This window comes from Hakea prostrata, chromosome 1, assembly GCF_041222555.1.
Source record: "Hakea prostrata isolate BN-2017 chromosome 1, UWA_Hpros_2, whole genome shotgun sequence".
Taxonomy (NCBI): Eukaryota; Viridiplantae; Streptophyta; class Magnoliopsida; order Proteales; family Proteaceae; genus Hakea; species Hakea prostrata.
The window spans coordinates 74,055,742-74,069,581 of NC_142600.1; the positions used below are offsets into that span (position 1 = coordinate 74,055,742).

General features: G+C 35.4%; 1 protein-coding gene across 1 annotated transcript; it reads right to left on the minus strand.

Moving 5' to 3' along the window:
• Nucleotides 1-2,934: 2,934 nt before the first annotated feature.
• Nucleotides 2,935-8,291, minus strand: LOC149029987 (transcription factor EGL1-like). Its single transcript, XM_089142307.1, has 8 exons — nucleotides 6,911-8,291; nucleotides 5,875-6,129; nucleotides 5,424-5,520; nucleotides 5,277-5,291; nucleotides 4,915-4,971; nucleotides 3,897-4,826; nucleotides 3,374-3,817; nucleotides 2,935-3,269 (listed from the first exon to the last, which is right to left on the minus strand). The coding sequence occupies exons 1-8, from the start codon at nucleotides 7,042-7,044 to the stop codon at nucleotides 3,198-3,200; spliced, it is 2,004 nt and encodes a 667-aa protein (XP_088998433.1). The 5' UTR covers nucleotides 7,045-8,291; the 3' UTR covers nucleotides 2,935-3,197.
• Nucleotides 8,292-13,840: the final 5,549 nt, after the last annotated feature.

Sequence of the window (13,840 nt, forward strand, 5' to 3'; positions counted from 1 at the left end):
GTATTTCAATTAGTACTATGTGTTATGGTGGCGGTGACTTAAATATGGAGAACATCATAGTAGTGGCCATTGAATTTTATACATGGTAAACCCGAAATTGTGGGGGTCATGTAAGTTTATGTGTAGTCTCTTCTCAAGAGATTTTATGGTAAAATGGCTAATTTTATTTGAAAAGAAAATGGTATATGCTTCAGATGCATTTGGGTGCCATTTTGATTTAAAGGTGATATGGAAACTAGTGGTGGGGAATGAGTTTTTAATTAAAATCATAAGTTCCACCAGATTTCACCAGCTAGATTTTGCCTTTGTAGAAGGTTGAAAACTCGAAGAGATAACATGCAAAAATATGTGTTGGTAGGTGATTGTTATAAGTACCTACATGTGTGGTTTTGTAAATTTGTCAAATCCTAAGCCACAAGGCTAAGGTGACAATGAAAGATACATAATGGTGATCATTGGAATAAGCATTTACATTAACTGTAAATGACATGATCAATAGAGAAAGTAAGACATTGTGTCTTAGAAGCATGTATCTATAAATAGAAGGGACGTTATGTTTTATACATATGTCTCTTGAGGCTGACAAAATAGCGCTATGTATAGTCAATAAAATGGTTTGACTAAAACTTGAGTAAAGCTTCAAAATCACTAATGTGATGTTATTTGGAGGAATGAACTATGAAAGCCTATCCAAGGTCATGTAATGGACACCCAACCTATGTGAAGAGGTTTCAATCCTGAATTAGGTTCAAAGGGTAAAACAACGAAATCACTAGATGACCTGAGAAGTACTACTAAGTTCATTTTAATATATTAAGGAAAAGTAGTACCATCACAAGGAAAGAGGTTGAGCAAAATGTTCTTAATTAGCCAAAGCCTACAAAATGTGGGGGTGTGTTAATTGTGGTGCACACTGGCTAACCTAAGTGGATGTAGGAAATAAGGTCGCTTTCCAATGAGAATTATATAGGTGAATTCTCTAGACATCCATGAGACTGAGATTTGGGATATGGCATGTTCTCTTTTATTAGAGGAAAAATGTCCAAAAGAATAAATTTGATAAAAAGGTTTATCATGTAAAGTCGACTGATAAGATATGGTTGATGAGCTTGTCAGCACTACGCACTGAGGAAAGGTTCAAGAAGTCTGACTTCTCCCATACTCTATAGCGAAGTTCATTAGACCTAGTATAGGTTCAAGTCTGAAGACACATATAACGACGTGTCCTATTGTGTCTAATATGTTCACCAGTTTAGTGTTTTGTTTTCCAAAAATTTTTGAATTTTGTGGGGGATTGTTGTAATTTTCATAGTTTTATCTGAAAATTCAAACAATTTATTTTTCTAAAGGTTGGGTCTTTTCCTAAAAGACACCTAAATGGCCAATAGGTGTCTTTGCTAACAAACATGCCTTAAGGGAAAAGATATAACCTTTGGAGACAACCTTCGTTGGTGTCTCTTGCTCTCCTATATAAAGGTGGGAGGAGTTTGTTATTTCGCACGAATGTTTTGAAAAATAATTGGTTTACTTTAAATTGTGTCATAGAAAACGAATTGGTGAATGTAGCTTTACGGATCCCTTAGTCCATCAATTACGGAGTGCACCATTTGAGATGGAGGGGTTGACTGATCTTGGAGGTGAAAATGCATTCTTGACCCGTGTGCACAATTCGGGGGCGTTTAAATACCTTAAAGAAAGTGCCGTTACCTACACGTTTCAACTCTGCCACTTTTCAACAAGGAGATCATTCATGCTGTTTGAAACAAGATAAGTTTTTATATTTATGATTATGCTTTATTTGTCTTATACGATTGCTCATGTGATAATGTCTTTCCAACAGATTGTACAGTGACATTCTCTTTCATTTTGAAATTGTTTGTCTTGTGCATTAAATGCGCATGACAACCAACACACCATTGGATCGAAATCTCAGTCACTCGTTGCATATCTTGATTTAAAACAACGAGTGGCCGAAATTTCAGACTCAACTGCTGAGATTTCAATCCATTGGACGTAGGATCGTCCTGCAGAAGCAAGGTGCCTTTCATTTTTTCTTTCTCACTATCACATAAAAGGATTGGGCAAATTACATATAAACCCTGTGTTTGCAATCAATTACATCTACTACCCCTAAAAAAATCAATTACAAATGCCCCCTTACTGTTTCAGCAGAGACAGTTGTCCATTTATAGTTTTCAATTCTTAACAATAAGGGACATCGGTATTTGATTTTTTTTCCCAGGGATAGTGGATGTAATTGATTCCAAACACAGGGGGAATCTTTTGATTTAAAGCAACGAGTGGCCGAAATTTCAATCTCGACCACAGAGATTCCAATCTAATGAGCGCAGGGCTGTCTTGTAGAAGCAAGGTGCCTTTCATTTTCTATTTCTCGTTATCACATAAAAGGATATATATAGCTACCCAATAAGTGATAGATACGTGGCAAAACTAAGAAGCATAAGATAAGGAATAATTATATTAGAACTAGTCTGGGAGTAACTCCAATAAGTGACTAGCTATGAGAAAATTAATTGAAGTGGCATAGACACATTCAACAAAGGCCATGCATGCCTCTACACAAAGAAGTGATTTAGTTTAGATTGAAGGAATCAGAAGAGCTTAGGATAGACCTTACATAACCTTAAGAGAAGTGGTGAGAAAGGATATGCATAAGCCTTGTATCTAGTATTGTCGCAAGCAAAGTTGATTGGAAGGCAAGAATCCATATAACCGATCCTATTTAGTTTCAAACAACGATTCTTGTTGTTGTTGTTGTTGTGATGAAAGTTATGGGAAGAAAGTGTCGACATAATCCATCATAATTAACAAGGTCATCATCCAAGGGAAGTTAGACAGACACAGGTCTTGGGACACTGGTGATGGCCCTATCTTACCCCTTTAAGAAGAAAAAAAAAAACCCTTGGAGCTCAATGAGTGAAAACTAATCTCCATATTGCACAAGGATATTCATCAGCTTACAGCAATTAGATACAAGAAATTCAACTGAAATATGGGACCCCAACAGCAGAATCAGCTATGATCTTCTATCTAGTGTCACATAGATATCAGTGCCAGAAACACCAAATGCTGGAGCTTTAATCCCTACAGTCAAACTCTTATTACATAATAAGAAGAAACCAATTCAATGACATCATTCTCCCTGCAATTTTAGCCCCTCCTAAAGGTCACAGTGTTCAAAACTCACTAATGACTCTCTGAAGTGATTGCTTGATCATTCCAACAGAAATGGTAGCCACTCCCCTAACCTGCAACCAATACATTCAGATGAAGGCAGCAATGTAAAAACGAAAAAAATATATGTAAAAATAGTAAGCACTTGGCTTCCTATTTGAGTATCTTAGGTGCAAACCTCAGATTTGATTGAAAGTACAAGAAAGCCATCCGCCGTCGAAGACTGAACCATGTGAGGATCTAATTTAAGATTTCTTATGGCATCAAAAACATAGAGCAACAAAGACTCCCTCCAAGGACACCTTAAATCAATCAGAACTTCTCTCTCATTCATGATAACAGTGAGATTGGCAGCCAAACCATCTTTTGATGAAGCCCAGTCAAGTTCCACTTCTGTTTGATCAACGTCAGAAGCCTTTCTCTTGTGAGTTGCAGTTTTTCTGTCATTTGTAATGTCTTTCTGGACATAGTTCTCTGATGTCCTCTCTGCTACATCAGGGTGCTTCCTTCTTGCTCTTGCTTCATACTCTGTCAATTCCTTGCATGATTCCAACTCTTCTACCCTTCTCTCAAGCCCTTTCAGGTACTCTATTGTGTCACCAAGGATAGATGCTTTATCAACCTGCCAAATATGCACAATATTAAATTTCTAACCTTGAATGTGACTCAACAGAATCTCCTGGAAATAGTAGTTCAAGTACCTCTCTGAGAGATGGAAGTAGGGACCTCAGGATGTGAAATTTTTCCTTCAGTTTCCCCCTCCTCTCTGACAATACATGGTTCCCACCAACATCATCCCATTCTGATTCAAGGAGTCCATCTTTTCCTTCTCTTTGGACTGATTTGATCAAATTATTACCATGCATCCAAGCTACCTCAAACAACATCTTCTTTAGTACTTTTTGTGGTTTGTCAATCTGTGTTTGCAAAGGAACCAGTAGTCCTTCTCTCCAACTTGTGAAGCTGGATTTGTGATTACCACTGCAAACAGATGATGCTACAATCAAAGTACGTGAGTTCCTAAAAATGGCAGAAAGAGTTTTTGGGTAATGCAAGTCATCATTTCTCAAGACCAATGAGCTTAGCTTAGTGTCATTGCATTCTTCAAGTTCGTTCAGTTTGTCATTCTTAGGAGAAGGAATCACATTCTGAGGATTCCCTAGTGTCTGGGATATACAGTTACTAGAATTCATGGAATCGAGCATGCAATTACTGAACTCATCATCCAAGTAATGCAAGCACTGAACTTTGGGAGCCCTAACATTTGCACCTTCCAGCATGAAGGAATCGCCAGAGTGTTGATGCACCCCACACCCATTTGAGCTGTCATGGAGGGAATCCACCTCCAACACATCACAGATATTTGCATGAAATTCCTCAATCTGGCCTTCATTGAACTCTATTTCTTCTTGAGGAATGTAAGATGCCACTAATGCAGGGGTTGCACTCTGTTGTCTTGTCTCAATTTGGATTGCCGGATCCAAAGCCATTTTATCAAGTTTCCCATGGCCAAGGTTTTCCTCAGTATCTGCATTTTGAGGGCTTAAAGCTGGTTGTTCAATGCAATTAGGCCTTGGGAACTCCAAGCAGCAAGTTTTAACTTGTTGAATGAGGTTGGGGTCTTCTGAAACCTTAAGTACAACCAAAATTACAACATAATGTGATAAGTTTCAGCCATTGAAACCGAACTCAAGCACAAAATATGACATGTAAAATTACCTGTTCAGTCACCCCCAGCTCGACCACACCACCTAAAAATGGGAAGCATACCACAGTCTGCAAACCAAAAACAGAAGCTATGTTTGATGGTATTTTCACTGAATGCTGCTGAATGGAATACTGGAGAACAACTGATCTAGAGGCCAAACCAAAACAAAAGCTTTGCTTGAACTTCAACCAGAAACCCATATAGGTCAGCTAGGTGTATATGATATATTAGTACTATTTCCACTGTCTAGAGAGACTAGATAATAACTCTTATATGTCACCAAATGACTGACACAGCATTGGGTTTACTTCACATGACTAATTATAATGCTGTGTCATAATTCAACATGGAAGGAGAAAACAGAGGTATGTACCTGGATAGAGGCGCTCTAAGGACGATGATCGATTCCAATACAGTGATATAGCGAAAGCAAGGCAAAAAAGAGATTAACAGTCAGCTAGTCTGCCAATGTCTAAAAGAGGATTTGCATCTGATTTAGATCTCTGAAAGGAAGAGTAACCTTAGCTAGCAGAGAACGTGTAAATACTTTGCTATCTGCATCAGGAGCCCCGCACAACCAGATGGTTTGACCATTTTCCAATGCTTTTCCAGGCAACCTGGGCACAAACAATGGTAAGAGTTTTGTTTAGCCGCATCTTCTTGACTATAAGCCAAATCAACCAATAAGAACAAGATTAAGCATCATTTTTGAGAAACACACTTCCAACTATTTTCTCATTTACAGCAAAAGTTTGCTCTCAAATTTTAGTAATAACTTGAAATTAGTCAAGTTCACTGGCACACTCGTGCTCCCAGCATCAATTTTGATCTTCCTATAAAATACATTTCACATATCCCAACCAAACACTAATATAGAAAATTAGATTTAAGGCTGTAGGAGTAGGAGGACAGAACAACAACAAGAATTTAACTAGAAGCACTAAAATCAGATCGATGGAGAAGAAACTTACCCTTGTCCAAAGTTGAACTGGAAGCACATGCAAACCAAGTAGAACCACTCTGTATCTGTGAGATCTTCAGGAGACAATGCCGCCGAAGGCCTCCTAGCTTGTGGGTTGCTATCACCTGTTGATAGTGACTCATACAACTCCCTTAGCTGCTCACTCCTTTGCAATCCCGTTTGGTCAACATTTGATTCCCTGGGTTGCAATGTCTTCCGGGTCTTTATGTCTCCATTGTAGTAACCATCTTGCCATTCCAATACCCTATAAGTAATCACAACCAAACCACCAGAAGAAAAGATTCAGAAAAAGAAAAGAAAAAATAAGAGAATTTCTTTTTGGGATATATCAAGTAAGAGAATTTAGAACCGTGTAAACCTATCTTTAATCTCTTGCTAACGAAAAACCTATCTTCCATCAGGAAGTGGGGCACAAGCATTTCAGGCATCTTCACACCAGTTAATGCTCTTAAGCAACAGGGGAGAGAATCAAAAGTTCCACAGCTCAGGAGTGGGGCTGAAAATCTGAAGCCATCACTATAATTGACCAAAGAGGAAACACATTAAAGCCAGATTTCTCCAATTATGCAAGGAATAGTCATAGAAAACCTAATTTAGGAACAGACAGAAAACAGGATTGAAAAGCAAGTGACCCAGTTTTATACTGTTTTTTTTCTTTTTGGGTGGTAGTGGGGGGTGTTCTTGATGGATTCCAAGCATAAGAAATCCAGATACAGTATAACATTACTATTTTCAACTACAACATTATCTTTGAGACCCACATAGAAGACCAGCAATTTTAATAATTCAACAACTTTACAGACGAGGACCAGCAATTTAATCGATGAAATATGAGCATGAACATGAAGAAAAAGCATTAACAGTAAAATTTCCCAGTTGAAAAAACACATTGTCCTTCAACACAAATGCTAGCATTTCTCTAACTTGCTGTGCAGAGCCAGTTGCAGGAATCTAGAAGGCAGAGGAAAAAAAATGTTGATAGTATAAAAGAAAGAAGTGAAGAAGGAACTGAAACTGTTCTATACCCTCCCGTTGAGATTGACCAGAAGATTGCGTAGCTCCATTGAATGCTTCTAACAGCAAAAGCTAGCTGTTTTCTTAGGTGAATTTCTGGTACTCCTTCCCAGTTTCGGTGTACAGTGGCCATCACCCAACACATAACCTTCAAGCCTCACTGAAAGAAGAGTAGAAGACAGAAGGTCCCCAAACAAGCAGGAAAAACAACTTTACAGATGAGGTTGATTTCTGGCTTTTCTCTTTAATTCACAACCCAACAAAAGGAACTCAGAAATATCAAATATCTTGAAATCCTTTCAGAAAGAAAAAAATCATATGTTCTATGTCTGAGTCATGTGATAGTACAAATGGGTTTTCAGTTTTCAGCCTAACAGAATAACAAGACGAAATGGTGGGGCAGTTGAAATCATTAAAAGAAGGTAGCCTAAGTGGATTCATGCCAACCATTTCTGGTTATGGAACTCGGAAAGCTCAGACCACCGGTAAATTAACTTCAAGAGGGAGTATCTCCCTCTAATTCTGCAGAAAAAGGCCAGCAGATGAATTTGGTTTTCAGAATCTCCTTCATGGAAAAATAGCTTTTTACAGCAGGAATCGCTGAATTGAACTAGAATATCCGGACGACTTTGCCATGGAAAAGCTAGAAGAGACAAATGGTGAAAACGAGTATTAAGTGAAGAGAAGAAATCCGCACAAATGGTTATTCCTTTTTGAGGTGGGTTCTTCTCATTCCTTCAATTCTCAATAGCCATAGCTCACTTCCCAGCTTGAAACAACTAAACACGATTGAAACCCCAGAAGGAAGGCTAGCATTAGCAGTTTGCAATATTTTTCTTTGGTTTGCAGTTCATAAAGACTAAATTCAATTTATATACATAAATCTTGTGGTTTTCTTCTCCATAAACAGGAGCTGAAACATCTGACTCTAAAGGGGGGAAATGAAAAGAAAACATCAATGGTCCACCCAACCCCAACCAAAAGGAAAAACTCGCTGTCTCCTATTCTATAGGAAGTGGGTCTCTGAATTATTCCATCGCAAGAACCAGCCAAGCTCAAATAATGCCTAAAGGGTTGGACAAAATGAGTGAATTTATTGCATTTCGTCTTGATCAATCAGGAACAGAGGACCCAAAAAAGAAACTCGACAAAACAAAATAAAACGACTTCAAAATCTGAAAAAAAAAAAAAAACAGGAAGAACCGCAAAAAAGTTTCAAAGAGGGTCTGAAAGTTTCAAAGATTCTTCTGAGAGTGCCGCAGAGGAAGAAGAGGGAGGGCCACAAGAACCAATTTGAAGCAGAAACGATGGCAGATTGTATGATTGGACTTGCTGAGCTGATTTACTATTATCGTTATTTGATTTATTTACGTCGGCTCTATGATTGAAGAGTGATAAAGACGAAGGATACAAAAAGAAAAAGAAATACCATAAAATAACAAAAATAAACCAAGACCGTATGAGAGACAAAAAGGGTAGGGGCCAACGGCTCTTTTTAGATGCTTTCTCTCTGTGTTCCCTTTTTTTTTCTCTGTTTTCGTCCAAAACCTCTTTGTTAATTATTATCACATGAGATAATTAAACTACACTTGTTTCCTTCAAAATTTTTACTTACCTTTTACATGCTTGGTTTGGTTTGGTTTGGTTTGGTTTGATTTAGTTTGACTTAATTCAATTCCATTGAACTCACAGGATTTGAAATCGGATATTGATATTTGTCGATTAATTTTCGGTCTACTCAGATCAATCAGTACAATCTCGATTGAGTCGATGGATGAACAATCTACATGATAATTTTTTAGGGTTTCTTTTCGAAACAATTCAGACTGCAATGAGCCAAATTCCGGTTCTATAATTTTGAGCCAGATGATCCAACACAATTCTTTCAGGACATCAAAATGCCCTTGATTACTTGATATTATCCTTTATGGCTATCAACTGGTCTTGTGTGGTCCATTGTGTTGGGATTTGATTACCCCATCACTGAAAAGGGTAAAGGACAAGAAACTCTAGAAAATGGATCTAGGTCGGATCATCAATATTGCATTAATGCTACTAAACTCTTGAGATTTAATATTGTACTCACAAAGAACAACTAAAGGGACACCAATGTCTGGAACTATTTGTAGTCTTTTTGGGTTAATGGGGGTAATCAACCTAGATTTTGTGTAGGGCTTAAAGATTTGCTTTTTTCTTTAGATTTTTTCTCTCTTTTTTTTTTTTTTTTTTTCGTATTTGTTGGTTTTTTTTTTTTAAATATATCAAACAATAGGGGAAAAAATCTTCTGTTGTGCCGAACAATGCACATATATTTCAAATAATTTGTTGGGATTTAAAGATTGATTTTAAATTAGAAAAGTCCAAAATAGCAGTGTAATTTCTTTGCTTTCTCAACTAGTTATTTGGCACGTATATGCACACAAGAGAGCCGTACACAACAAAAAATATTTTTTCCAAACACTATGGATAAACCTAGTGCCAAAGACTTCTGTACAAGCAAACTGCATGGACAACTTTTTTAGGCAGCCTTAACCGTGTAATTCTTAGCTAAGGGACTATTTCAATGCTTTGGCCTCAGCTACGATTGTAGTTTTTCAACCATTGCGTTAAATCATCAATAACAGTCCATGGCAGCCTTACTAACGTAATTCCACTCAAAAATGATGTTTCACTAGTTCTTATACCGATAATTTCTCAAAAAGGTTGAGAATGATAGAAAAATGGCTAGGTTGTTCTCTATTCTTCTTCTTCATTGTAAAATTCAACTCTATTTGACTGTGTTAACGTAGCCTTTGATCGAACCACATAAACATTGTGTGTATTTACTCATTTTTACTTATAAAATTGTTGCAGGTAAAGCAAGATATTTATAGTGAAAGGCTCTATCATTGTTAGTAGGAGAATTTGACAAAAGAATGAAGTTTCACCCAAGATATCCTTACCTTTTAAGGTTTTATACTTCATAAAATAATGATTAGAAGATGATTCTAAACAAATGTAATCATCAAAAGATACTCTTAATTAATGTAATTCATTGTTTGAACATACTTTTTAATCATATAATATTCTCTAATTCATTATGGTGGGTTCTCATGTCATTTTCTTGAATGAATACCAGATAAGTATGGAGAAACTTCTCAAACTAGTGAAGTTTATCATTCTAAACCTTCAATGAACTTAACATGCAAACATAATGTCTCCATATGATTCTTTCTTTATAATTTACCTAAATAGAGAAGATCATTTAGATTTTAGATTTCGCAAAAGACATAATAAAAAATCATGATTTTCATTGAAATGAACAATTTAATGCGTATCAAAGATCTCTCTAATGACCCAAAAAGTCTTATGAGAGAAAGCAGGGTTGTAAAACACTTTCAAATAAATAATGCTGATGTGATTTGAATTTTTGTACCCAACTTTGAAGATGAACTTAACATTAATTTATTTTATTAGGCAATTTGAACAACCTGATTCATGAGATCTATGATGGAAACAAAGGTCTTGGGTAGACATTTTGATAGACCAACCCATTTACCCAATTAAAATTTATAAATATGTATTCTATGTTCTCATTATTGTGAGATTTGAAATTTTTATCCTAAGATTTTGGGTGACAGCTCTTTATAATATTGTTGATGATTAGATTTGAGGAGAAAAAAAAAGGATGTGAAGGTATGAAATCTCTGTAACGAAACCATGTATTTCTTGACCAAGAAAGAGAAATTAACCATGTGTTTCTCATTTATTATTTGTAATCATCGCCCTCCCCCAACCACCCTTGGAGAAAAGTTGTACCCTCACGGGTCATTCATTTCTATTTTTCTTATTTTTTTTTTTTTGTCCAAAAGGTCATTCATGAATCATATGGTGTGATGATTTTTTTTTCAAAAATTTAAAGAAAATTAATTTTATATACCACAAACATCAACATGAAATTTTACACTCTTCACTTCTTCACATATTATATAATCCATGTAAGAAGGCCTAGTGATAAACACACATATGTGGTGCAAAAATTGGACAACAAGTCAGGGAGATTAATAGTTTTGATAAACAAAAGAGGTACCTGTTAAATTATAATAGCTATTTGATTATGAGTAGGTAATGCATTTCAACTAAATGGAAGAGGGTTAGGGTTAAGGTTGTGAACATTGGATTTTACCGCCATTTATTTCTTGTCTCCCCGAACAGGAGTTGGCGTCATTATGGAATGGCTTTGTAGTTACTTCTACATTTTCATTTCTTATGAGTTTATTGGTATAACATGAAAAATGTTGTTAAGTCGATATTTTCATTTATTTTTACCAATTATAAATCAAACTATTAAAGGTCTAGGCAAAAGGAGATGCATACCATTTTTATTTATTTTTTGGCTTTTGACTTTTGGTTGTTGTGTCACTTTAAGTGAATGTTAAAATGAAGGTTCATAAAAAAAAAAAAAGGACATGAACGTATTGTACATCTTTAAATAGATCTCTTGTATTTGAATATCTAACATTGATTGTGAGGGCAACGGACAATGACAAAGAATATCAAACATATAGCATTCTTATTTGGGTAAATGTATTTTATGTTTATTCCAAGGTTTGCAAACTCCGTTGCAGTCAGAAGAGCGTTGTTAGTTATAGAAATGAAACTTTGGCCTAATTCCAATCCGATTATGTCTCCCAAGTAAATGTGTGAATTCAGTACAGAATCGTTATTTTGTGTCACTATCTAACTGAATATTAAACACTACAAGTATGTCATGCCATTATTATGCCTATTAATTATTAACTACAAAATTGATATGATATTCGATACGGTATCAAGATGTGATATGGTTCATTCGTATCATTTATTTTTTAATACAATTTATCAAATGGTAGAACTACATCATACTAACACTACACCAGATTTATTTAGCATAATTTGGTCTTGTATAAACAACACGATTTTGATTTCGATAAATATCACACAATATGAATTGACACCCTTACTCTCAAGTGTATGGTGCAGCTAGCAATGCACCACATGAGTACGATAAAAAGATAGTAAGAGATAATAGAATGCACTAGATTTGAGAGGATAAAAATTTGTATCTTTGTGATTTTTAATCTTCCATTCTATTACCGATGACTGTCTTTCATGATTTTTATGCATGATATCAATAATAATAATCATTAACACGAAAATGGATACAATATCAAATTTGATACAAACAAATCTACATTCAATATTCCTTATAAAATAGATTTTTGGATTACTACCCATTGTTTCTACCACGAAACTAATATGATATCACCTGATAATGATGTTTTAAACATACAAAACATAATATAGAACTTCTTAAAGGGACTTCTGTATTAATCAATTCATATATTTTTTAATGTTAAAATGTCTTCTTCTTTCTTTTTTTTTTTGGTAACCAAAGAGGGGATGTAGTAGTGGCAATCTTGCGCCCCTGCTACGCAATGTTAGAATTTTTGAGTTCGACCTATATATGCAACCATTAGCCCTGTGAACTACCAACGCAAGCACTAATCCCATCAATGTAGTCCCACCGAAGGCCTATATAGTCCACAAAGCCACTAGTGATCCCATATTCAAATAAAAAAACACACAACTGCCCAATGCGAGAAATAGAATAGCAGAAGATATTCAAACTTGACACATAAAAACTACCAAACTACATGAGAGTGAGCCTAAGACCACTTAAAATGTATTAGTGAATAAGAGATATCTATATTAAATTCTTCAACTAATGTTCTCTATGGGCCCATCTTGTCATCTCTCATCTTTCTTATTAAAAATAGGGAAAGCCATTATTCAATCATAAAAACCAAGCCCAAAATATATGCTGCAGCGGAATCCGAAGAATTGCAAAAAAGAAAAGAAGAAAAAAATTAAAAATAATAAATCCGAATGCTTATCCAAAAAATATAAAGCAAAAAAAACCCGAAGGATGATTTGAATCTATTATCATATCTTTATCTTTGAAATCTTTTTGGTTTGATTGAATCCATTCATTTGTATTTAATATCATTTACAAAATTATTTGCTTTATTTATTAGTCCAATCAATCAATCAATCAAGATTTTGTAACTAGGACCATCAAACATGTATTGTTAGATTTCAGTGGATTTCATGTTGAAGCCAACCTTTGGATATCGATAGGGTGGATCTTTTCCGAATGTGTGATGTGTTCATCGAGGGAGAAGCAAGGAGTAGGGGGATGTGAAGATAGTGTTATTCGTCATTCTCTAGAGGACGTGAACTACACTTTGAATTGTCTTTTATACAGTATGAGTAATTACTCTAATGTATGAATTTAAATTAATAGGAAATTTCACCCCAAAAAAAAAACAATATAGCACGGGGCTTGTGATCGTTATATTACCTAGAAAAATAAATAAATAAATAAATCGAACTCGGAAATGTCCATTCAAATTTTGAAAGGATTCTTCAGGGTGCAATGGCATGTGATGACTCTAGTCACAGAGATTTTGGAGTTAGCGATTGGGATTGTAAAAATGTGCTTGGACTTCATTGGCTGGATTTTGAAGTTCATTTCCATCCATAAGCTCCCTCCTCCCCCTCTTTCCAGCCTTATTCGAAATGTTGCTAATTCGAAGAAGTATTACCAATTGCAATTAGCCAATCCTTTCATTATTTTAATAAAGCTACATTTGTTCCAAATAAGATTACATCGGTTTGATATGTTTTAAGAGTAAATTGCATATACACCCTCTAAATTTGTAGATGATTGCATTTACCTGTCTTGAAATTTATTATATAACAAGCACCAAATAAAGAGACAGATTTATCATTGCTAAATCTTCTTCTAACTAAGAAAATCAGTCATGGGCACCTCCCTATCTTCCTTTTCCCCTCTTTTTTTCTTGAAAAATCAAAGTGAGTTTGAGTGTAAAGGATGACAGTTTGAAATTTTCATACAA